Source organism: Anolis carolinensis, chromosome 1 (genome assembly GCF_035594765.1).
Source record: "Anolis carolinensis isolate JA03-04 chromosome 1, rAnoCar3.1.pri, whole genome shotgun sequence".
Taxonomy (NCBI): Eukaryota; Metazoa; Chordata; class Lepidosauria; order Squamata; family Dactyloidae; genus Anolis; species Anolis carolinensis.
The window spans coordinates 323,812,380-323,839,683 of NC_085841.1; the positions used below are offsets into that span (position 1 = coordinate 323,812,380).

A 27,304-nucleotide genomic window follows, 5' to 3' on the forward strand; every position below is an offset into this window, starting at 1 on the left:
TGGAGCAGAATTCAAAGTGATCTTAACAGATTAGAGAGATGGGCCGAAACTAACAAAATGAAGTTCAACGGGGACAAATGCAAGATACTCCACTTAGGCAGGAAAAATGAAATGCAAAGATACAGAATGGGGGACGCCTGGCTGGACATCAGTATGTGTGAAAAAAATCTTGGAGTCTTCGTGGACAACAAGTTAAACATGAGCCAACAATATGACGCAGTGTCTAAAAATTCCAATGGGATTTTGGCCTGTATAAATAGGGGTATAGTGTCTAGATCAAGGAAAGTCATGCTATCCCTCTATTCTGCCTTGGTCAGACCACACCTGGAATACTGTGTCCAATTCTGGGCACTGCAATTGAAGGGAGATGTTGACAAGCTGGAATGTGTCCAGAGGAGGGCAACTAAAATTATCAAGGGTCTGGAGAACAAGCCCTACAAGGAGCAGTTTAAAGAACTGGGCATGTTTAGCCTGCAGAAGAGAAGGCTGAGAGGAGACATTATAGCCATGTATAAATATGTGAGGGGAAATCATAGGGAGGAGGGAGCAAGCTTGTTTTCTGCTGCCCCGCAGGCTAGGACGCGGAACAATGGCTTCAAACTACAAGAAAGGAGATTCCATCTGAACATTAGGAAGAAATCCCTAACTATGAGAGTGTTTGGCAGTGGAACTCCCTGCCCCAGAACCTACATTAATGTAGAAGGTTTGATCTTATTATAAAATTACGAAAAATGGAAAATTCTGAATCTGATAAAGATCTTTATGTAAAATTATGGGAGGTGAAGATGTATGAATATGTGAGTTGGAAGCACAAGAAGTACTTGGATGCTGGAGTAAATCCATTAACATTAGTGTGTGTTTTGGCAATCCACAAAAAATACAAGTATTCCTTTCCAAAATACATATCCTTTGACTGAGGACCTTTTCTTTTACCATATCCTCTATGGAATAGCTTCTGTCCACTTCAGATTCCTAAAGTAGGCAAAGAAAGTAGTCAGGTGAGTAAGATGAGAAATCCAAAGTATACAGTGTTCCAAAGATCAGGTTCCTGCAAGATATATACAGTTATGGATACTCCTATGGGTAGTTATGCTCTGTACATTTACATGCAGGGACAGTACAGTTACTTTTAGAAATCTGTATACACATATGTAAGGTAAAGGTTTTTCCCTGACTTTAAGTCCAGTCGTGATCGACTCTGGGGGTTGGTGCTCATCTCCATTTCTAAGCCGAAGAGCCGGCATTGTCCGTAGACACCTCCAAGGTCATGTGTCCGGCATGACTGCATGGAGCGCCATTACCTTCCCGCCGAAGCAGTACCTATTGATCTACTCACATTTGCATGTTTTTGAACTACTAGGTTGGTAGGAGCTGCGGCTAACAGCGGGCACTCATTCCGCTCCCGGGATTTGAACCTGGGACCTTTCGGTCTGCAAGTTCAGCAGCTCAGCGCTTTAACACACTGTGCCACCACCAGGGGCCCATACATATATGTAGGTGTCCCAAACCATGGCAAGATAAGTCTTCAAGTGTAGAGACCTTAACAGATGGGACCAAGATGCGTATTCGTGCAGAAAACAGGAGGACATGATTGTGAGCCTGAGCTTGAGGGCTACCTTGAAGGTTTAGCTAGTCTGTCTACCAAACACAAAGGTGAAGAAACAAGATGATCTGATACAAGTTGAGTGATGTGGATGAACTAGCCCAGAGTGTCAAACTCATTTCTGCCAACAGCCACATCAGCCTAATGGTTGCCTTTAAAGGGCCAAGAGTTTATAATTGTACGACTGTATAAATGTGTAGAGAAGCTTTGTGTTAAACAGAGATTATTGATATGATTTTATTTATTTGTTTGTTAAGGGAAAAGGGAGTTATATATTAGCAAGGAAAAGCCTAACATGGAAACTAGCTGGAAGCAGCATTTGGTAGGTTGCCATGGTAACACAGCTTCCCTTGGGAGAAAAGGGGCGTGGCTAAGATGACAGTTAGAGCATATTCCCTTTTAAAAGTTCAGTTGCTGTGAGGGTTTAAAAAGGAGTGGCTGTTAGGGGTTTGAGAAGAAGAGTTGCGGTTAGGTTTTGGAAAGATTAGGAGCTGTGGAAATCAGCTAAGGACGGCAGCTTATGGTCACTCAGGGGAAAGGCTGGGAATATAAGCTGACCGGGGGAGTTTAGTATACTGTGTTGAAGAGAAGTTATTTAAGAAATATCCATTCAAGAAAGACTACATTGTAACTTAAGATCCGGAACGTTTACTGATTGAAACCATACGCTTATGTACCAAAAATAAACTTGAATTTTGTTATTGTGCATAAAGATAAGTCTCCTTGCCTCTCTGTAAGCCTGTTACCTCACGTTGGTGGCAGTTACCGTACCTATCTATATAAGTTACCGTACTTTTCTATATAAGTTACCATCTTTACTCATTTAAACCCATCAGTTCTGTTATCCTTCCTTATCCACTAAATCCTCCCTGTCATACATTCACACATCCTCCATCCCTCCCTCTCATATGCGCGCACATCTCCTCAATTGGTGGCAGCGGTGGGATCAAAAAGGATTCTTCCCTGCCACAGTTCTCCTCAATTGGTGGCAGCGGTGGGATCAAAAAGGATTCTTCCCTGCCACAGTTCTCCTCAATTGGTGGCAGCGGTGGGATCAAAAAGGATTCTTCCCTGCCACAGTTCTCCTCAATTGGTGGCAGCGGTGGGATCAAAAAGGATTCTTCCCTGCCACAGTTCTCCTCAATTGGTGGCAGCGGTGGGATCAAAAAGGATTCTTCCCTGCCACAGTTCTCCTCAATTGGTGGCAGCGGTGGGATCAAAAAGGATTCTTCCCTGCCACAGTTCTCCTCAATTGGTGGCAGCGGTGGGATCAAAAAGATTCCATTCCCTGCCTCACCTCTCCTCAAAATGTAACAATGTTGCCCTGGTATTAAAAGCCTCATGAGCCATATAAATGACATAGTGGGCCATGTTACTAACCCAGTACCAGGATTGTGTAATATAAAGAATGACCCTTGATTGGTTGTTGATTCCCTAGCCATTTCTGGGTTGTCTCATGATAAGAAAATTCTCTATATAGAAAGCTTTTCTGCCATGAGATGGGCCTCATTTCTACGCTATCTGAGGACACACACACACAAATATTCTAAGATCCAAAAAAATCTCAAACACATGTAATGTAAAAGGTACTCATCCTGTCTTTCTGTCAATTCACCCATCTTTCCATCTTCTATCGGCATTATAGGTTTTCTATTTTCTTCAAAATATAGTAAGAGTCTTTGGAAAACCGGATGTAAGAAAAGTTTTTTGAGAATACAAATCCACCCAGGGATATTAATTGTGCTATTAATGGGTCTGTTTAAGAAGAAGACAATAGAAATATACCATAGAATGAACTGAGTTAGAGCCAAACTTATTTCAGTTGAGTCAAAATTTGTGTTATGATAGCTGTTGGTTGTAAGTGTAAGTGGGGATGAGGAATGGATGGGAAAATACTGTATTTACTCAAATGTAATGCACATCTTTTTTTGGCTTAATTGCTTAGCCAAAATGCAGGCGTGCAGTACATTAGATGGTCCATTAGAATTGCGCGCCAAATGTGACTGTTCTCCTCTGTCAGGCTCAGAGTACTGGATTCCCCAGCCTCCGCCTGATGGAGGATAAGGGACTCTCTCCCCTCCTTTCTTAAATCCATTTTCTTTAGCCTCTCATTGGGAAGCTAAGGAACTCTCTCCCCCCACCCTTCCCAAGTTCTTCCCTCAAGGATATCTTTGGCAGAAAAATAAATTCTGGTGCTCAAGAAGGGAAGATGACTTTTATATTCTAGTTGGGGTACCTGGTGTTGCCCGGGTTATTCCTAAATAGTCAGTGTTTTAATTGTACAAAATGCATAAGGCTGTGGGTGAAATACAACTGAGATCAAGCCAGGTTAACCCCAAGAAACTCCATCAGTACTTAAAGTTTGTTATGTTGGACAAGTTTGCTCTAGAAGTCTAGATGCATCATCAGTAGGGTTCAGTGTGCTCTATGGCTGTAAGCTAAACTACAGCTCCCACTATGGTGAGTCAATTCCCTCAACCCCCCCCCCCAGTAGGTTGAGTTAGTTATGGGGGTTCTGTGTGCCAAGTTTGGTCCAGGTCCATCATCAGTGGAGGTCACAGTTTCCCTGGTTGTGGGTGAACTACAACTCCCAGAAAGGAATGTCAGTTACCCCCAAACACCTCCAGTAATCACATTTCAGCATATCAGGTATGTGATCCAAATTTGGTCCAGATCTATCAGTGTTTGTGTTCACAGTGCTCTCTGGATGTAGATGAACTACAACTCCCCCAAATCAAGGCAATTTTTTCCCAAAGACCTCCAATATTTTTTGCTGGTCATGGGGGCTCTGTGTGCCAGATTAGTTCCAGGTCCATTGTTGGTGGAGGTCAGAGTGCTCTTTGATTGCAGGTGAACTATACATCCCAGTACCTACAATGGCTATTAATTTAGGTGAATTCCCCCCTCTCCAAATCTCTCCACTATGTCCTGTTGGTCATGGGGTTCTGTATGCCAAATGTGGTCTAGGTTCATTGTCAATGGGGATTACAGTGCTCTGACTTGATACAGGGTGTACTACAACTTCTATCATGTGGAGTCAATCCCCCAAACTCCTCCAATATGTCGAGTTGCTGCTCAGTTCTTCTGTTATGCAGAGTTTGTATGGCAGTGTAGATTGAGATAATGCAGTTCAAAGCAGATAATGTGGATTATACAGTGTAAAAGAGACTCTAGAGCCCTTCCACACAGCCATATAAACCAGAATATCAAGGCAGATAATCCACAATATCTGCTTTGAACTGGGTTATCTGGGAGTCCACACTGCCGTATAACCCAATTCAAAGCAGATAATGTGGGTTTTTATACATCTATGTAAAAGGGACCCTAGTCTTTCTGATGGAATATGGGACAGACTCTGCTTATGTCTGAAAACTGGATGCATGTTTGGGGGAGTGAAGAGTGCAATCCTGTTAATTCTCCTGGAGCTCATCTTGGTTTTCACTATCATCCACCATTTGGAACATCTGGCTGGACATTGCAGTAGAGGGTTTCAGTGCTTCTAGTTCTTCTTGTCAGGTTATAGCTATGCTACTGGAAATTCACTGCTCCCTACCCTGGTCTTTGCCTTAGCTGTCTTTAAATGGCTTTTACATTGGTTTTCAATTTATTTTAATGCTGCTTTTGAGCACCCTAGCCACCATTTCAGTGGAAAGTCAAAAGTACAAATGCAATAAATAATATGGAATAGATACTGCTGGAGCATACCTCCTTCCTCTAAAAGTGTTTGCAAGGGTCTGATGTCATTCGTTCCCAGTTTAGTTCTGCAAACTGGGCCCGGGCTGTGGCGCAGGCTGTTGAGCAGCCAGCTGCAACAAATCACTCTGACCAAGAGGTCATGAGTTCGAGGCCAGCTCGGAGCCCGCGTTTGTCTTTGTCTTTGTTCTATGTTAAGGCATTGAATGTTTGCCTTATATGTGTAATGTGGTCCTCCCTGAGTCCCCTTCGGGGTGAGAAGGGCGGAATATAAATGCTGTAAATAAATAAATAAATAAATAAATAAATAAATAAATAAATAAATAAATAAATAAATAAATAAATAGCATTGCTGTCTGCAGCACTGGGATCAGGATTGAATCTCACCTATAATACCTACTCACTGACTGGAGATAAGACCTGAAATATGCAGGGGGTGGGGTGTTGAGAGAAAGGCTTGTAAGAGGGTTTGATGAACTGTATGGGGGATCCATCGTATGGGCTATAGGTTCATCATTCCTGTCTTGAAGATTAGTTCTTGTGCTCTTGGGTTTTTCAGTTACTTCTAGTCCACAACATCTTTTTTAAAGGACTTTCTATTACATTTGCTATTGTAGGCTAACATGGCTGAACTCCTCTGAAAATTACATTGTGTAGAATTCTGTGTGTAAGTAACATTTAACCCTGATGGTACATGGTGAAAAAATCCAGAACATTATTATAATCTTTATTCCTACCCATATGTTTTCTGTAGATATGAACACAGAAAATGGCTGGAAAAATCTTATTTTGTACTCAAAAATGTCATAATTGTTCTGCACTAGATCTGGTGTCATAGCCATTGCACTATTTTAATCCACTTCTGCGTCCATGTATATCAGGTGTGTGCGTGCATGTGCATGTAGTAAGTGCATATAAGTGTGATAAGGGCTATCGGGAACACTGACATACTTGAGTTTTTCAAAATTGGTAGCATCCCAAATCGGACTTAATTTTGTTAAGGAGGACAAAAATCTTAATTAAATCAGAAATGTGAAGGAATATTTAGGGCAGCTGTCTTAATACGATTGTTGTAATTGGATTTCTGTATTAAGAGACTGGAAAAAAATGTGACTCTTTCTTTTCAGTTGCTTCTCCTATGGTAATTTGCTGGACTAACATCTACATTTGTCATGAGTCTGATTCTGTACATATCTAATCTGTTTTACTCTCTTTCTGCTGATGTGTCGGCTTTGATTTTGTTGATGCTGAACTAATGTTGCTTGCAATCAAAATAGCTTTGTAAGATCTTGGCTTCCTGTACTGGAGACAGTATAATTTTTGGGTCAAAATTTGCAAGACCTCAGTTTGCAAATTAAACAAAAATTTGTCTTAAAACGACTCCATAGCTACCAGTAAATCATGTTTGTAAGAAATGTTCATTCTTTTTATCAAAGTATTATACATCACTTGGTGGGGTACTGGTATCCAGTGTTTTACTGGTTATATCAAGTATAAATGAAGAGATTCTTCTGAGAACTGCAATTAACTGGTATGAACTAGCATCATGAAATACATGTTACTGCCCTGTAAGCATACCCAAGGCATAAGGGATCAATAAATATCAGGTACCCTAGGGCCCTATCTACCCTGTCATGTTATGCAGTTTGAAAGTGCAAGCAATAGTCAGGACTAGTTTTTCCAGCTCATTCTGCTGAAATATAACCTTGGTCCCATCTACAGTGCCATATAAACTGTATTATATGGCACTGTAGATGGGACCAAGGTTATATTTCAGCAGAAGGAGCTAGAAAAACTAGAAAAACTAGTCCTCACTATTGCGTGCCTAAGACAATTGTAAGAAATTCATGGGGTTGCCATAAGTTAACAGGCAACTTGAAGGCACCTAACCACATGTGGCAGATTTATATTTATTGAGCACTAGCTTGGGTATCTGGCATTGCCCGGGTGATTAGAAGTCATTTTTTTATTTTTCAAAATGCATAAGGTTGTGGGTGTACTACAACTCACATCATGCCAAGTTAACCCCCTGAAACTCCATCAGTGGTTAAAGTTTGTCATGTTGGGCAAATGTGCTCCAGATGCTAGATGCATCATCGGGGGAGTTCAGTATGCTCTCCAGCTGCAGGATGAATTACAACTTCCACCATGGTGGATTAGTCCCATCAAATCCCTCCAGTACATACTGTTGGTCATGGTGGTTCTGTCTGCCAAGTTAGGTCTAGGTCCATCATTGGCGGGGTTCAGAGTGCTCTTTGATTGCAGGTGAACTATAAATCCCAGTACCTATGACTAACAAATGTCAAGGCCTATTCCACCCTAAATCCACCAGTATTTGGGCATATTGCGTATGCGTGCCAAATTTGTTGCAGATCCATTGTTGTTTGTGTTCACTGGATGTAGGTAAACTATAATTCCTATAAATCAAGGTGAATTTCCCCCAAAGCCCTCCTGCATTTTTGTAAGCTTTTGTGTAAGCTTAGAAATACTCGTCTGCTGCAGTCTTATTTTTAAGTGCATGTGGAGGAGTAACTGCTCAGTAAGTATGCACTGAAATATAATTCTGTAATATAGGAATTAATAGTTGTAATCATGCACTATCAAGGACCTCACCAACCACTTAAAGTGCATGTGTTAAACCTACAATTGTTATAGTGGTTTATGCCTGGCTGGTTTTAAATACCTAGGACTCTGTCCTAAACTGGCCTGCATTTACAGAAAGAACAGGCTATACAATCAAAGCTCTTTTTGTTGTACTCTTACTGCTAAAAAGCGAAACCAGTTTTAAAGCTGAACAATGACTTGTCCCTTCAAGAGTGTAAATAATTCCCAGCAGTTAATATCATATATTTCCTTTTTTTCTTGGTCTGTAAAAGTATGAGTTCAAAAAAATATGAAAAAATTAACTGTTTCCGCTGCACCATTTTTGGAGTTAGCTGTGATTTTTTGCTTGAAAAAATCCAGCAGCATGAACTGAAAAGGGTAATTTCTAATATACACATTACATGATAAGTTTTAATAATAATAATAATAATAATAATAATAATAATAATAATATATTTCTAAGTCGCCTCTCCTCATAGCTCGAGGCAGGTTACAGAACAATTAAAACACATAAACATTTCAAAAATGTCACAGATTAAAATGTATTTCTATAAAAATACATATTAAATTTTATTTCTATAAAATACACGTTAAAATACACAAAACAGAAACTAAACAAAGGACACACATTTAAAATTCATGTTTAAAAACTGTCTGGGTAGGCCTACCGGAAGAGATCGGTCTTTAGATGGTTCTTAAATTCCGACAGATCATTTAACTGTCAGAGCTCTTCCGACAGGTCGTTCCACAGTCTTGGGGCGGCTGATGAAAAGGTCCTCTGGGTGATGATCACCAGTCGGGTTTTGGCTGGTTGGAGTAACTGCCTGTAGAGGATCGAAGTGTTCAGGACGGATTGTACAAGAGAAGCCGATCCTTTCGGTAACCAGACCCAAACTATGTAGCGCTTTAAAAGTCAAAACCAAAACCTTGTACTTTGCCCGGAAACTAATTGGTAGCCAGTGAAGTGACTTTAGGATAGGTGTAATATGCTCACTCCTAGATGTTTCTGTAACCATTCTGGCTGCCATATTTGGACCAGCTGGAGTTTCTGAACTTGGTACAAAGGTAGCCCAATGTAAAACACATTGCAGAAGTCCAACTTTGAGGTTACCAGCGCATGCACTACCATCTTTAGGTCCTCCAAATCTAGGAAGGGGTACAGCTGGCGTATCAGCTGAAGCTGATGGTTATGCTGTTACTTCCATACATATAACATAAATGGAAACATGCAAGGGAGCAGTAACATGAATCTTGAAATATGTACTTTATCATTTCGAACAACTGTACCTAAATGAATAGTTGTTTCCAAATAGTTTCTTAAATGTCCTTTATGTGTTTGTGTTTGAGTGTGCTGGTTAAAAGGAAGGCTACAAGCAAGTGGAGACAATACTGCAGTATTACACATTGATTAAATCCCACCAAAATCAGTGGACTTAAGCATATGCTTGGGGTTCACAGTGAAACCATTAGAATGCACAGAGAAGATTGTTGTGACAAATTGCAATCTGCTTTCTGTCTGCCCTTTTACTTAGAAAAAAACTAAAGTGAAGGTGGTACATGTAGTTTTAGTTTTAGTTTTTCTACTAATAAGCTTGTTGTGAAGTCTTGGCACCCTAGCACAGGCTGCTAAATATAAAGGAGTAGAGATTTCTTAAGGAAAAAGTGCAATGTCATATAAAACACAAAAGGTTCTACATCTCTCAGACTTGCCATATTCTGTTCTTTAATGAGTATAGGTCAAGTCTCCCTTAACTGAAACACTTGGAACTAGAGTTGTTTATTTATTTATTTCATCCTCCCCCTGTATTTTGGAATATAAGTATTATAGTACATACTGTATTTGTGAGGCTGAAGAGCATTATACTTCGATTCCTGCCATTTTCACAGATCCTCAGTCTCTTCAACCTCCCACCCTATACACCATACAAGTAGCAAACAAATGAGATGTGAGGCTTTGGAGAGAATGAGGATCTGTGAAGTGGTGACAATCCAAGCTTAGTGCTTGGTATGAATCCACACCTTCCATCATTTTACAGATCCCACAACTTTCTACAGCCTTGAGACTTGTTTGCTCACTACTTGTGTACATGAAATGTGAGGTGGAGAGAAATTGAAAGACTAAAAAAAAACTTTAAGAAATACAGTACAGGAGATGTCCAGAGAGCCCACCAGTTGCCGGCTTCCACTTTTAGAATGAATGAGCAGGAATATCAAAGCCGGACCATGAAGTCAGAAGCGAGCGGTTGGTGACAAAAAGTTTTGGATTTCTGTGGATTTCACATTCCCGTAAGGGAGGTTCAATTTGTATGGTGTTATTAGAATCATAAACTGTTATTGAAGGCTGTAAATAGAATGAAACAATTTCCTGTTTGGCAGAGTAGCTTACAAAAATAATAATATAAAAAACCACAAGGCTAAATGATTCACTTTCTGCTCTTCTTAAGGAAGCTTCATCTGTCTTGTATCCCTAAAGTTTGAGCACCCCTTGTCTGGAATAATCCAAGATCTAAAATTGCGCATATTGGTGGTCGAGAAAGTAGGGCCTTTGCTTTTTGATAGCTCAGTGTTACACAACCTTAATATTTAATATTAAATATTAATATAACTTAATATTAAAATATGGTATGTGTAAGGAGTATATGAGACATACATTAACTTTGTGTTTAATCTTGGAGATGGGATCCAATCTCCAAAATTATGTACAAATATGCAAATATGGGTATATTTCCAAAACTGGAAAACAGTCAGAAATCCGGAACACTTTTGATCCCAAGAATTTTTGATAAGGGATGTTCAATTTGTACTAAATATGGAATCCTTTATCATCTCCTCATGAAATGTTTTGCTAGAGTCCTTAACACGTGTGTGACAAAATGCATACTTTTAAAGAATTATACAAAATTAACCTATCATAGAAAAATGTATTTTCTTTTGTTTGAAAGCAGTTGGGCAGAAATATGTGAAATCTTAGATGAATGAAGTGGAAGGGGAAAATGTGACCAATGTGGTTATTAGTGGACCAAGCAGAACTCTATGTATGAATGAAATGTAGTACCTGGTACATTTGTGTGGATTGATCACAAGTTGGGGAGTCACTGTAAGCTCCATCTAAGAGTGGAAGATGAAATAAAAACTCAAATGAAGAAAACCTTCATAAAGCAAATCGTGGTTAAAGTGGTTTCCTTTTCTTTCTATGTTCTGTTTTCAAGATAATAAAAATGCATAGTTGATGCCTGTAGGATTTGGGCTTAGAGGCACAAACAAAACCTTTTTGCCATATATCCTAAATGCAAAAGATCTTGTTTTATCTTGGAAACTGCAGATAGCAAGTTCTTTAGGCTATATTTCAGAGGAAAATAATAGTAAAACCATCTCCAAGTATTCTTTACCTAAGAAAACGCTATGAAATTCATGAAGTGGCCATACGTTGACAGGCCACTTGAAAGCATGTAGACACCCACAGAAAGTGTTAGCAAATTAAGGCAGCAAAGTGTAATTTTTGCTAGTTTTGACTAGCATGACTTGGGGCTTCTACTTTGCAGTGAAATCATGCAATTTGATGAAAGCGAATGTAGATCTTCTAGATGCCTTTCTTAAAATGTTCACAGATGATAGTGCTAGAATTAATTGTTCCTAAATATGTGTATTCAAACATTTTGTGTTCTAGAAAACTTAATGCGGCCTCTTGTGAACTATGGAATTGCATGGTAAGCAATCTATGGATTAAAATCGACTTTATGTATTTACCTTATATATCTTGCTCCTTATATCACGTTTGAAAACGGGGAATAAATTCTTTTGTTTTTTAGTATGTCTATGGGTTTCTTGGTACAAGAGACTGCACCCATTGTGTGGAGAGGACTCATGGTTATGTCAGCCATCGAAAAATTGTTGAGACAGGTAAAGAGATGTTTAGTTTCATTCATATGCAGCAGGAAAGTAAGTTTTTATTTCTTTCCTACTTATATATTTTTAAATGCATTTAAAATGTTTTGAGAAAAAGTAGTATATTGAAAACACTATCTTATTAATTACATATTCTATCTCTACGTCAGCTAATTTGCCCTCAAACTTTCTGCAGATTTTAGTATTGGGGTTGATATTAATGCTGCAATGTTATGGGACCCACAAACCTAATCATTTATTTCTAAAAGAGGAAGAGAGTCATAACTAGGGAGAAGTACTACAGAGGATATGCTTTTCATGGGAAGCTTTCAACTCCAGAATGTGGCAGGGAAAGGAAAGTTTGTGAAATCCTGCAGATGCACTGACAGATGGTTAAAGCAGTAGTGAGTTAGATGGCCTATTAGTATGTACAGAGTAACTTCCTGTATTCCAATTATCGACCAAAACCTTAGTCTAGTCAGTTACCGTCTCTTGAGTGACTTTGTGGAAGCCACTGCTGATAAAAAACAATAGAATTTACTTTCACAAGCTATATGTAACCCCACATGCCTTGTAAGAAAAGGTTCGATATTATGGTAGATCTTTGGCTATAGCTGAAAGCATCAGGTCCTCTTATGCTTTCCTCTCACTAGTACTATATTCTGCATATGGTTTTAAAATGGGTAGTGTATTTGAAAGTAGATTTACAAGGCCTAACAGAAACCCAGTAGAAAAAAGTCGTGAAACATTGTCATCTCTGAATATAAACTCTATAAAACTGTGAGTATAAGACCTGAAATAAAACATAAAATATAAGTTGAAAACTCTAAGTATTGTGGAATGTATATGTTTGTCATTGAGAGTCTATAGTTAGTCAATCTAACTATAAACAACATTAACCTAGTATAAACGGTGAATTGACCTATAATGAAGACAAGATAAGTGCTGCCTTACAGAAGACTGGTTAATGCAGCGAGATAGCTAATGTAATTGGAGTCAGCTGACAGCAGCATGTTGCATTATTTCACTTCTAGGAACCAGATTGGAATAGAGGTAGATTTATGTGGACAGCATATAGTGAATGTCTCTTTTCTGTGAAAAGAACTTTACAAAGTGAAAGAAGTGTGTAGTGCATAGTTAAATTTTGCCTAGAAGAAGGCTGCTAAACATGTAGCCATTTGGTATCACAGGAGCCTTATACCTTGGGTTACTGTAATGCACTCCCCATAGGGATGCCTTCAAAGAGTGTTAGGAAACATCAGCTGGCCCAAAGAGTAGTAGTCACCTGGTTCTGGCTACAGGAAGGGTACTACCTTCTTGATTCAACAGTTATGCCGACTGCTGGTATATATCTTGGCACAATTCAAAATGCTAGTTATAACCTATAAACCCTATATGGCTTTAAACCCTATTAAAGCAGTTTCACTGACTGCCATTAAGTTTCCGGTCCCAATTCAAAGTGCAGGTTATGACCTATAAAGCCTTAAACTATTTGGGTGCTGCCTATCTTCGGGACCATATCTCCCCCTATGAACCGATGCGGGCTCTGAGATCTGCCGGGGAGGCCCTCATCTCGCTCCCACCACCGTCACAAGCATGGAGAGAGAGGGTCTTCTTGGTGGTGGCCCCCGACTTTGGAACTCCCTCCCAAAGGAAATTAGGCAAGCCCCTACATTGTCCTCCTTTCTCAGGGATTTGAAAACTTGGATGTTTCAGCTTGCATTTGAGAACGCCTAGTCCCTAGTTATAAATGTCCAGTCCCTAGGTTCCACAACAATCTTCTGTTCTTTGCACTTCATCCAATTCCTGGCCCTATGATATGCTGCTTGTACTATCCCATGCCTGGTCCTTTTATAGCCTGGTCATGCCCATTGTACTACGGCAATTGGTTTTGTTGAGTATTGTTTTGGTTTTTAACACTGCTGTTTTGGATTCTTATGTTTTGTTGAATTGTGCTTTTATCTGGATTTTTATATTTAACTGTGTTTTGTTTTAATTGTGTTTTTGCTTTGATGGATTGTTTTATATTTGTGTCTATAGGCACTTTGTCCTATATGTAAGCCGCCCCAAGTCCCTTTAATAATAATAATAATAATAATAATAAAACTTTATTTATAACCCGCCACCATCTCCCCAATGGGGACTCGGGGCGGCTTACATGGGGCCATGCCCAGACACCATACAATATAACAAAATAAAACAATATATCATAACACAATATAATAGTACAAAAATAATCATATACATTACAACACAGATCAGAGCAGACAGGGCGGGCCACATGAACATTTAATTAAAAACTCGGGAGAGAGAGGCATATAAATAAAGAGAACAGGGGTATAAGATGGAACAGTCCAGACAGTCCAAAGAATAAAATCCAAGGGGAGTAATCAAAGGTATATAACATTTACTCCCCGAAGGCACATCGAAAAAGCCATGTTTTTAGATCTTTCTTAAAAGCCAATAAGGTGGGGGCTTGCCTGATCTCAGAGGGCAATGAATTCCACAGTCGGGGGGCCACAGCAGAAAAGGCCCTCTCTCTCGTTCCCACTAGACGGGCCTGGGATAAAGGCAGTGGCGAAAGAAGGGCCTCCCCGGATGAGCGGAGGGATCGAACAGGGAGATAGTGGCGGGGTATAAGAATAAAGTTATTACAGTATTATTATATTATTATTATAAGTCTAGGCTGCCTGGCAGACTGTATTTCTAACTATGAACCTGCCCGAGACTTGAGATCTGAAAAGGATTTGTCATTCTTTTCCAGCATACTCACAGTTATGTTGAGGAAACACACGATAAGGTCTTCTTGGTGGTTCCTTCCAGGCTCTTGATCCCCCCCCCCCCCCCCCCAGAAAGGGTAGACTGATACTTTCTTTGTTGTTCTTCCATAGGCAGATGAAGACTTCCTTTTGTTTCAAGAAGCTTTTCAGGGCTGATTGCTCATGGAGAAAGGGACTGTGCTGTATTTATCTTTGTTTAATAGACATGCTTTTAATTGTATTGATAGTCTACATTTTAACATTTGTATAGTTATCTATTCTAAATTTTCAATGGCATTTTGAAAGAGAGGCATCATCATCATCATCATCTACTGATAATTGTTGCATAATAGAAGCAGAAAGGTGCTTGCAAGTTTTCCATAATTATCTACAGTTGTCCCTCCACCTGTATTGGTTTGTTTTGATTATTTGCAGATTTGATTGAAATGTTATTTCTAAGAATTTCTAGCTTCTCCATTACGATTCTATATTTGCTTCAAGCAGATGTTGACTGTAGAGTTGTTTTGGAGGATCTAGAAATTTTAGATGACAAAGGATTAAAGGGATATTTTCTCAGGTTACAAAATAGCAATTCCTTTATTTTCGGTTTTTCACTTTCGCAGGAGTCTTATGTTCTTAGGAGTGTGTGAATCCATTCTGTTTTCATTTCGAATTCTAGGTTCCCCCTGCTCTGCTTTCAGAAAGATTCTGCGAGATTAGGAGGGGGGGCATTTGGATTTGTAATTTGGAACCCTGAGTTCCTTTTCAGTTTAATAATCTTCCCAAAAATAGAATAGAGGGGGGGGGGGTCTTGAAAATAGAACAAAAACAGAATGGTTTCTGTGCCGTTTTGCACACCTCTACTATGGAAGTTAAATGCTGGGCCAGATGCAAAAGAACTACTGTGTTTCTTCCTGTGGAATTGCAGTTAATGGAGGAGCCTTTCCATTTCTCAGCCAGAGCGCTCCAGTACCTCACCAAACTACAAGCCCCAGTATTTTACAGAATGGGACCATGGCTATTGTGGAATAATAGTATTTCTTCTGTAGTGTGAATGGACCCCATGTCATAGTGCAGACATCACCACTGATCCCACTAAAAACTGCAGTTCCAGGAGGCCAATGATGATTTTGGTGGAGATTAAGTGATATATGTGGTAACTGCAATATTGATGTAGCCAGTTTAATTCCCCAATGGGAAGCAGACGGCTGTTTTTTTCCTCTGTATGTTGATAATGTTATTTACTGACTCTTTTGTTACCTAGCAACTAAAGATACAGCCGTACTCTAGCAAATCTAGATTTGGGGGGGAGGGGGGAATGTAGTCCTGTGACAAAGAGGCCATTAATGATTTTTCTTTCATTTGTGACAGTGGAAAGCTTTTAACGGGCTTCCCTCTAATCAAGCACTTTCCTTTATGAATAACACACTCCTTAATCCTGCAGAACAACAAAAAGGTGGCATATTCTGGCAAAGACAAGTAGAATTTCTTGTAGAGATTGGTTTTATAACTCTCTAGAACTTCATGTGTTTGATTACAATATGTTGAAAGTGTTATAAATCTTCTTATTTCTGCTAACAGTGGCTAGTTGCCTATTTCTGACAAGCAGTCTAATTACTAATTCCTTGATGGAACCAATATGTTGTAGATCTTCCGGAATCCTATATACACATTAAATAAATACTTACCTTTTTATATTGTTAGCTTTCATTGTAAAATTCCTGACTCTAGCATTTCATTTTGTCACTGGTCAGTATAGGTCAAACTGCTCTCCCACAGCTGTTTTTCAGAGTTGAAAAAATATTTTCTTGTATTTGTTCTTTAATCTTCTTGTTCTCATTTTTGATGCATAAGAGATGTGGAAGAAGTGGTTCATTCTGCTCCTCTTTCTTCTTTTCTGGCTATATGTAAGCCACTAAAATTGCTTGGTTAATCTTGGTTTATGGTATAATAATATACTGAATTTAAAGGGCTCCCAGACATCAAGGCAGGGATATAAAAAATAAAAAAATAAAGATCTCAAGAAAATTAAGTCAGCCAGATCTAATATTCCTAATGCATTTTATTGCAGCCAGTGGAGGAAGCTCATAGCATTTCAAATAAAATCAGGCAACATTGAGACATGGTCTTTATCATCAGTTTCTAAAATATCAGGTTTTTTTTTTACAACACAGTGACACAGAAAACTATGAGGTATGTTGAGTAGTTTTTTTCTTCTCCTTCTGCAAGTTTAACAAAATGCAATGCTAAAGATTTTCCTAATGCATAGAGGATAGTAAAAATGCAAATGTTCAATAAAAATCCTAAATGCAAGGTTGCATTAGCAGTCTTGGTGTTATGATGCTTTCCTTCCTTTATCACTGTGGCCCTGTGGACCATATTGTGGACATGGAAAGGGCTAAAGGGAAATTGTTCCTTTTCAATTTGACTGACAAGTAGTTCTGCCTGTAGAATAACTTCATTGGATATTGCTTATAAGGGATTAATGTTCATTCTGTGTTCTTAAGGAAACATGGTTAATGATTCCACTTGGGAAAGAGGGTTTGGAAATGAAATTCCACTTGAGAGAAGGGAGTTTCTGCTTATTTCTCTTCCTAAAAGTGCAAAGATTCCCATAATAACTTCCCATATTATTGTATAGTCTTCTGTAGTCAGTATCTTTTCTATTTACCAACAGATATCATAATGCTGTGAACGTCCATTTCACAAATAAAAGTATGGGGTAGAAATTTGATTTGTTTTCCTGTAGATAAAATGCCAATCTCCTTGTCATTAGCCTGGTTGTCATCATCGTTGTTACCTTCATCAACCCATTAACAGTCCATGTCAAAACCACACATACATTCATAGTAAGCATCTTTCTAATGTTGATAGCCACCAGTAAGCAATTTTACATAGATCAATGAAACACTTGGAAACTGATAATATCATTTGTTTGATGAGTTTATAATTTGAAAGCAAAACAAGTGGAATGTTTTTGAATGATACTGCAGTATAGTTTGACTATCAATACGTTGGGACTAAGAGGTAATATCTGGTACAGATATTTTAGACAGGTAGCAATCTCTCTCACTCCCTTCTGTACACAAATGTTGATGGAGCCCTGCTTTTAGTATTAATTGATATTACTGTGCAAGAATCATTCATGCAGAATAGTTTTAATGAGATCTTAGTCTGTTACAATTAGGAGAGTTTATCCTCCATGTTGTTTTAAAACAAATACCTGGTTTAATGGCAAAATACCTGAAATTATAGTGCAGAAACAAATATCTGTTATGATTTTATACCCTGATTGTTTTATATTAATGTGTTACAGACTAGATTTGTGTTGTCATTAGTTTTAAGAATATGAGGCATAACCTTTATAGAGATGTGGAATATATTCCTGTAAATTTGGTGGGAACAGGAGATATGTTGTGTTTGCCTCTATATTTTGGTATCAGTAATTTTGTATATGACTACTGTTTGTCTAAGAATAAATGTCTGGCAAAAAGACTAGGCTAATTCAGAATTGAGATGATGTGCCTAACCCATGGTTTGGCCATCTGAGCTGAACCTTGCTTAGCATTCTCTTTGCCTCTCTCTTGCATTGTGATTACTTTGCAGAACTTTCTTCTTTGCTGTGTCATCAAAATGGATAAAATCCATATTGGAATTTAAAAATCACACCAAGATGTTTCCAGGGACAATTTGCAGAGCAATTCCGTTCTTCAGTGGAAATGACTGTGCCCTTAGGCAGTACTTCTGAGAGCTGACCCATGTTCCCGAGCTCAGTTGGCTTCTGGAAGTTCAATACGTTCTTTCTCTGTCTCACTTGTACAGAGAAAAGGGAATGAAACATTTTTGCATGAAAGTGCAAACCAGGAAGACTTCACCAAATGACTCAATGAATTCGCTACTATATGGAAAATAAGGAAAAGGAGGTTGGTGGGAATTTAGCATTCTGTACCCTTGCCATAATCCACCCAAAATGCCTCTCTGCTCCAGGAATGATCAAATTTGTTGAGTTTGAAAGAGGTAATATTTCCGACTCACTGTGGCAGTGCTAGAGGGAAAAAAGGAGATAAGTGCAAAGATATTCTATTTAACTATTTCTTCTATCTTCTCTAATACTCACTCATAGTTTATCCTTCCATCCAGAATGGGCTTTGCAGTCCTGCTTGACTGGAGCTGCTTAAATGGAACTTCTCAAGTACATTTCAATTAAATGAATATATAATACTTCCTGTTCCTGAAACACAGATTTATCTCAAAAGCATAATTAGCTTTTGCTACATTTCAAAAAAGATATACTGTATTCCCATTTCTGTAGACCAGTGCCTTCAAGATGTGCTTGCATTGTCCCATGAGATATACATCACTTATAATTCATATTATGTGAATACCTAAACAATTTTTATATTTAATTTGTTACATATACAGAGTGATTGATTAGATTAATTTGCACAGAAGCTTTAGTGATGTTCTTGAGTGGGAGAAAATACAGAGAACCACATGACAGTTAATTACATCACTCTAACAATAAATGTCAAGAAACTTTCTTTTTTAAAAAAAGAGATGAATGCTGTGTTTAAGCAAAGTGCAATTACCTTTTCAGCATCTGAAATGTTTCATAACACTGTATGTATTGAAGCAGTGAACATTTTAGCATTTTCCACACATGCAGAATGGCTGACAGATGGTGGGTGTTACAGGTATAATTTTGTAACCTGTGCTCATTTGTTTGTTTATAAAATAGGGAATTCCTGATTCTTTGTTAATCTCAAGCTAATTTATTCCTCTACAAAGAAGTATTTGCATATAGACACAGCTCTTCGTACTGATTAGAAGAATCTAGATCACTGCTTGGTAGCTGATAATCTTAAATAAAAACATATACCATAATTAAAGGCACAGATGACCTAAAACAACTAAAATAATGAATTTAAAATTCAAAGAATTACACATCTAAAATTCCATGTAGCACCTGGAAGTGGGGCACCTTGCTATCTTTATTTTTTGGCCTGCCCAGGGGTTATTTGGGTGCTGATTCAAAAAACTGTATTGGATAGATCACATCAGCTCTAGTTATTAAATATGGTTTTCTGTGGGCAAGCAGATAGTGACTACTGGATGGCATATGTTCTGTATCAGAAACTAGAGTTGATGTGGTCTATCCAATACAATTTTCTGAATCAGCACCCCAAATTACCAAACCAAATCTAAAGTTAACCAAAAACTGATTTGTATTTCTTTTGGTACTAATGTTGGAGAGTGGTCCCTGGTCAAAGTGGTCCCTGGTCAAAAGACGGCTGGGAACCACTGATTTAGACTATCAATGGTTTGATATAAGGTTGCTGATAAATAAGCACTTGCATATAAGCTTCAGTTTCAATTCTGAAAAAAATTAGTTTCTGAAATATTTCCTTCTCTGACATTTTCCCTGGACAGGAACCAGTATTAAGCTGAACCTGGTGGGTTGTCATGAGAAAGTAGCAAGGCCCTGATAATGCAAAATGTTGTCTCTCTAAAGGGACATAAAGATGCAATCCATAATCTTGCTGAACTGATATATTCATACCCCAAGCAGATTATCTAGCCCCACAAAAAAATCTGTATTTCTAAGAAATATGCAACTATTTAGTTTAATAACCATTCAGATGTCAACATTGCTACTGGTGATCTAGGCATTCTTGCAATGTCAAGGGAAGCCAATATGGTGTAGTGACGTGAGTGTTGAACTATGATTCCGGAGGATTCAGGTCCCTGCTCACTTAAGGAAACTCATTGGGGATCTTGGGGTATCACTTTCAGCTTCAAAAGAAGGCAATGACAAATCATCTCTGAAAAAATCTTGCCAAGAAAAGTCCATGGTAAGTTCGCTTTAATGTCACCATAAGTTAGAAATGACTTGAAGGCATGCAACAACGACCTAATTAGGAAGCAAAAGTCATTTTTTCTGTAAATGGGTGGAATACAAGCTTTGAGTTGGCCAAAGCATTAACTTCAATTTGGATAAAAGACTTAAGCCTGATATTGAATCTGATAGGGTTACCAGAGACTAGATCATGGGTGTCAAACTAATTTTCACCAAAGACCACATCAGCATTATGGGTGTCTTCAAAGGATCGTTTGTAATTGTAAGACTGTATAGATGTAACTATGTTGACCTAGCATTGAAAGCCCCACAGGCCACATAGAATGATGTGGCGGGACAGATTCAGACTAAGATGCTTTTAGTCCTGGTTGTAGGGAATAGGCAGGATATAAATAAAGTTAATGATAATGATCAGTTGTCTAAAAATTAACTTACTCCCCTTTAAAATCATAATTGGTAGGCGATTGCTAAGAAAACATACAATATCTGGACAGTGTTTAACTATGCTGATTTTACCTATTTCAGTCTTCATTGATTTTTAAAATGATCACAGTAATACAGTAAAATAACATTTAATGAATGATATCCCTAAACTTTAAAGTTTAAGGAGATGTTCTCTTAGTAATACTGTATCATTTCCCCTAATATATCATTGTCATCCACATTTAATTATATATAATTATGGAATACCTTAAATCTCCAAACTTATGTCTCTACTCTCTTGAAAGGGATTCGGCATTTATCTCTTGAGAGTTAAGAAAGGAAATTTTCTATCTTATTTCTTGAATCACGGCTGGCACTCTTAATCTGTTGGAATTATGAGTATTTGCTACTTACCTGCTGGATCAATGATCTATAGCACTTCCCTTCAGACAAATCTCCTCATCCCCATTTATCATATGGGGGGAATGTGGCACACTGTTCTTGGTGAATGCCATTGACATTAATAAATCATTACAAGAAAAAGAAATATGGATTTAGGTAGAAGATTAATGGTTATGTCAGTCCGTTTTTGACTTCCCCAAGGCCAAGTATGATCCTGTAGTCACTACAGAGATCAATGTCCCCAACCATATGAACAAGCTTGCTTTCTTATGACATGAGTAGAAGCTATGCAAAGAGACTTGGGGATCTATATAGATTAGACAAAGAGCTTGTTAACACTGACCTCTTTACATTATATGTTAACTCTAGACATACACTCATAGTAGTAATTTATTTTTAGGTCAGCTAGAAAGGTACTTCAGGAGAAACCCAAAACCATCATATCACATGCTAGATTAGGAGTGGGACAAGTCTCCTTGTGAAGAGAAAAAGCATTGTCATCGTCGTCGTCATCTTGGGTTGTGTAAACCCCAAGTCTTTTTTTCTCTTGTGGATTTTCTATCATTTTCTTTGTCAAAATAAACACATAAAATTGCAAAATTTGGAAGTGTTCAAGGAGAACAATTCATCTTTACAATCAGTGTTTTCAAAGTGGGTTTGGAGAAATGTTAAAGTGAGTTTTGACAGATGTTTATGGCATTTTTGATGGTCTGTATACTTGCCAAAATATACTGGGCAGAAAAAATGGATCCTGGCCCTCCTGCTTTTGTCCACCTCTGCTAGACCACCGTTTGAATGTCTGCAGACCATTCCTTCCTCATTGCATACCCCATCATTATGGGGGTGAAATGGCTTCTACAACAAGTCAGATTTCTGCTTTCGTCACATCAGTTGCTCTTTACAACAGTTTATATGATAAAGAACATTAAATTGAGCACTTACATCACTCTGCCATTGTATTTGACCTCCTACAAGTATTGCTCTGCTGGACATTTTGGAATTTTTTTCTTGTTAACTAATTTATTGAGAAGATATTGAGTTCCAGCAAGTACCGAGACAGAAGCATAACTAAGGAATGGATGGAAAAGAAAACACTTGGATAAATCAAGAGTGGTTCACTGTTTCATAACCAACTCCTTTGTTACCAGATTTGTCCTATTTAAACCACATTGTACTCTGTGCCTAATCTTGTATTACATATACAGACCTATAGGTTTGAAGTAACCCCCCCCCCCAAAAAAAAATCCAGAGAGAGAGAGAGAGACGGTCAGTAATTGTCACAAACTGTGTGCATGTGCCATCTTCTGCTCTAAGGAAACATGAATGAAAGTATAATACAGTGAAGAAGAAACCTGATAGTTTTGTGTATCAGTTGGCTGTTAGAAACCATCCTTGTTTACTTGGCTACCTTTATTTTTTTTATTTTGTCTATCTTATAGCACATCCAATGCTGCTGTGCTGCCAAGAATAACTGATTTTTATGTGGGGTTTTTTACTAGCTGTGCTTTTAAAAAAATAATTTAATTCCTTCTTTTAAAATACATTGATCTCAATGACTTTTCATATTTATAAATAGCTTTGCAATAACAAATCAAAAGAGTTAGCAATATATTTTTATAAGTAAGGTCAATCTCGGTAGCTTCTAGAGATCTATAAATGTCAATCACTTTTGAAAGCCACCCAAAGCAATGAATACTATGAATGAATAATGCTTTTGATTATAAAATGTGAGCAGTCTTTTTCATGCTCTGTCCTGTTATTGGTCATTTCGTAAATATTCTCAGAATAAGGGGCTTCACCAGGGATATGTTTGTGTCAGCTCACCACAGCCGCTCCTGAATGAACACACGAGACTCTCTGTGATATCACCAGAAACTTTACTGCAGGAAACATAAACATCCGAAAAGCCAAGAATGGGAGACTCCGGCCAACCATCCTTTATATACCCTCCCCCTCATTTGAAAAGTCTCTTCCCGCTCAGTAAAACCCCGCGCAAATTCCCCGCCAAGTCCAGCAGCCGTTTCTTCTCCGAGTCCTGAGACGCAGGTGTCTTATCAATGTCAGTGACCCTGAAACTCAGAGCCACATACAGGCTCTAGTAGCAGGGTTCTGACATGGCGTCCTCCTCCCCTTCGTCCTGGAAGGAAAAGATTAAACACAACTATTGTTCTCCGCTGTCCAGAGTTCCTTTATACTTTTTTAACAGGCTGCAATGGAATACCGGGTGTACCTTCCCTAGGTCCTTGGGTAGCTTCAGCTCATAGGTCACTTCGTTCATTCTTTTCGCTACCCTGAACGGCCCTATATAGCGTGGAGCCAATTTCTTAGATGGGAACCCCAATTTCAGGTTTTTTGTGCTCAGCCAAACCAGATCTCCTTCGCCCAATTTGTCCCCCTCTCGGCGCCTACGATCTGCAAAGAGCTTGTACTTCTTTTGTGTTTCCCTCAATGCCTCCACCACGGTCTGCCACCCTTGTTTAATTTTGGCCGGCCATTCCTTGTCGGTCTGGCCCTCTCCTTCCTTCCACTCGGGTAGCCTGGGGAAAGGTGCCACCTCCTGTCCGTATACTATTTCGAATGGGGCACGACCTGTGGCCGAATGTACGGCCCCGTTAAAAGCCATCTCAGCAAACGGAAGAAGGTCCGCCCAATCATCCTGTCTATAATTGGTGTACATCCTCAAGAATTGGCACAGTGTCTGTTGGGTACGTTCGACCCCCCCGTTGGTCGCGGGATGAAAAGCCGAGCTCAGATTCCTTTCCGCTCCTAACAGCTGTAAGAATTTTCCCCAAAATTTTGCAGTGAATTGGACTCCCCGGTCGCTAATTATTTTGTCGGGGCACCCATGTAGGCGATATACATGCTTCACATACAAATCAGCAAGCTTTTCAGCCGAGGGGAGTTTTGGCAGGGCCACAAAGTGTGCCTGTTTTGAGAATAGGTCCAATATTGTCCAAATGTATCTGTGGCCTCTGCTGGGGGGTAGTTCGCCTACAAAATCCATTGCCACGCATTCCCATGGCCTCATGGGCTCCACCACCTTCTGCAATAGCCCCTGGGGCTTCCCAGGCGGTGTCTTGCCCTCTGCACATAATTCACACTGCGTGACGTACCCCCTGGCGTCTTTCCTCATTCCGGGCCACCAGCATTGTTTGGCCAACAGTTTAATAGTCCTGGTGGGGCCTAGATGACCTGCACCCTTGTTATCGTGGCATTTCCTTAACATTTCTTGTCTTAAACATTCAGGAATATACAATTTCTTATTAACAAACACCAAATCCCCACACAGTTCTCCCTGTTCTTTGTTCGTTTGTAACCATTTGTCCATTCCATATGCTCGCTTCAACTCTTCCTCCCATATTTCTCCTCCCCCCGTGGAAATGGCAGTGCGTTTGTTTTCTTTGGCTGCTTGTGCTCGAGTCAGTACTGCCAGGCCCCATTGCTTATCTAGGAAAAGGCTCCCCTCAGATTCCTGAATTCCTTCCCCGTGCTGAGGCATCCGAGAGAGAGCGTCAGCGAGTATGTTGTGTTTCCCCTGGAAGAACTTGAGTCTGAAATCAAAACGGCTGAAATATTGGGCCCATCTAATCTGCTTCGCTGATAGTTTACGAGGGGATCTCAGATACTGTAAATTTCTATGATCAGTCCACACCTCAAACGGTGTTCCACTTCCTTCCAGGAAGTGTCTCCAGCACTCTAGTGCTTTCAGAATCGCTAAGGCTTCTCTCTCCCAAATCGGCCAGTTTTTTTCTGTATCGCTAAACTTTTTCGACAGATAGCCACATGGCTTCAGGTTCCCCCCCCTCGTCTTTCTGCAGCAGAACTGCCCCATATGCCCGGTCTGACGCATCGCAATGTAGTACAAAGGCCTTAGACATATCAGGGTGCTGTAGGACAGGCTCCTCGGTAAAACGCTTTTTTAGGGCTTCGAAAGCTTCCTGGCATTCTATTGTCCAGGTCAGTTTGGCCCCTGGGGCCTTCACTTTGGCTGTTTCTCCCCTGCCTTTAGTCTTTAACAAATCCGTTAATGGCAAAGTGAGGCGCGCAAAGTCCTTGATAAATGTTCTATAGAAGTTTGCGAACCCCAGGAAGGATTGCAGCTGCTTCCGTGTTCTGGGGGCTTCCCACCCCCTTACGTCTTCCACCTTCGCAGGGTCCATCGCCACTCCCTGGGAGGAAATCCTATACCCCAGAAAGTCTATCTGGTCTTTATTGAACTCGCACTTGGCAAGCTTCGCATACAGCTTCGCTTCCCTCAACTTTTGTAGGACTTCCCTGACTAGTTCTACGTGTTGCTCCTTGGTCCGAGACATTATCAATATGTCATCTAAAAAAATAAAGACTCCCTTGTACAATAATGGATGCAACACTTCGTTGATTAATTGCATGAACGCAGCCCCTCCCCCGCATAAACCGAATGGGAGCACACAATAATTGAATAATCCGAAGGCGCAGGAGAAGGCCGTCTTCCACCTGTCCTCTGGTTTGATCTGCAATTTATGGTAAGCCTCAATTAAATCCAATTTAGTGAATATCTGTCCCTCCGATAACTGGGCAATCAAGTCCTTCACTAAGGGTAGAGGGTATTTATTTACAGTACTGATTGCATTCAGGCCCCTGTAGTCAATGCAGAGCCTCAGCGTTTGGTCCTTTTTCCTCCTAAACAACACAGGGGCCCCTAAAGGGGAGTTCGAAGGTTCTATGAAACCTCTCGCTAGGTTTTTATCAATGTACTTTCTCAGTTCCTCCTTTTCCCTAGCCGACATCGGGTATATCTTTGCCTTGGGAAGCTCTGCTCCTGGGACTAGCTCTATTTTCACTTCAACTCTCCGCTTCGGTGGGAAATTGTCTGCTTCCTTCTCGTCAAACACGTCCACAAAATCCTGATACTCTGGGGGTAATTTATCTGCCAGTTCTGCTATTCTGATAGAGTCTTCCTCCCCCCTTTTCCCCGGCTCCCTCTCAACTTCCTGGCTCCCTTCTTCCAAACTCATCCCGAAAATCATGCTCTTATCCTCCCAGTTGATTTGCGGGTTGGCCTGCCCCAGCCACGGCATGCCTAGTATAACATTATAGCTGGCTATTTGTGATATCACAAATGACACCTTTCCTTCCCAACTCCCTATCTTACACTTTACATCTTCGGCACTGTACCTAGCTAACGATCCTGATGCTGTGGATCCGTCCAACTGCGAAAATGCTATTGGGGATTCTAGGTTCGTCCTTTCGCATCCTAATCCCTCGGCTAATTCAGGGGAAATGATGTTCCTGGAACATCCACAATCCACAAACGCTTTGCAGGTTGCTTGTTTGCTGCCATTTTCAAGCTGAATGGGGACCACTATCATAGCTTTGTCCTGACTTACCAACCCCCCCGAATGGTGCCTCATCGGTGTTTCTTCCTCGGCGCGTTTTCCTGCCACGGCTCTTGGTTTGGGCTGGCCTCCGCCTTCCCCTTTTCTCTGCCAGCACTCGGCAGCTCTGTGGCCCAACCGGCCGCACACAAAGCAGCCACTCCTGCTGGCGCTCACGTTCCCTGTCGGCTCCGCTCTCCTCCCGGCTGGGGCTGATCCCTCCTTCCGGCTCCCCTCTTTCATCTGCGGCCGTTGCTGTAGCGCTCCTCGGTGCCTCCTCGCCTGGGCCAGCGATGTCTCGACGCGCCCCGCCAGCTGAATCCATCCGCGCAGTGTGTCAGGCTCATCACGATGCACCGCCCAGGAGAGGATCTCCCGCCTGAGCCCCTCTTTGAAGAGTTCCATCTTTGTCACTGCAGACCATTCCGGCACCTTTTCGGCGAGGCATTGGAACTCCTCCGCATACTCAGATACCGACCTCTGCCCCTGGGAGACGGTCTTCAACTTCTCCCTCGCCCGGATCTGCTCCAATGGATCTCGGAAACGGGTCTCCAGGGCCCCCATAAAGCGTCGGACTGACCCCAGACATGGGTCGCGCCGCGCGTGCAGCTGAACGTACCAGCTAGCCGCTCCCCTCTTCAACACCGCGCCAATGGCCCGTATCCGGCTGGATTCCGTTCTAAAAGTGTGAGCATTGTCCTCCATATAGCCCCTCACCGTGGTA

The 27,304-nt window shown here is 40.2% G+C and overlaps 1 protein-coding gene across 3 annotated transcripts in view; it reads left to right on the top strand.

The window, feature by feature from the left end:
* Positions 1 to 27,304, top strand: part of nubpl (NUBP iron-sulfur cluster assembly factor, mitochondrial) — a 90,975-nt gene that overhangs the window by 30,033 nt on the left and 33,638 nt on the right. Inside the window, exons 5-6 of one of the 3 annotated variants that reach the window (XM_016991067.2) lie at positions 11,568 to 11,607; positions 11,710 to 11,800. The exons of 1 other annotated variant lie outside the window; for it this stretch is intronic. In XM_016991067.2, the coding sequence (XP_016846556.2) occupies positions 11,568 to 11,607; positions 11,710 to 11,800 (131 nt within the window). The remainder of the gene's footprint in view (positions 1 to 11,567; positions 11,608 to 11,709; positions 11,801 to 27,304) is intronic. One more of the 3 variants, XM_062968244.1, reaches the window with a different exon arrangement.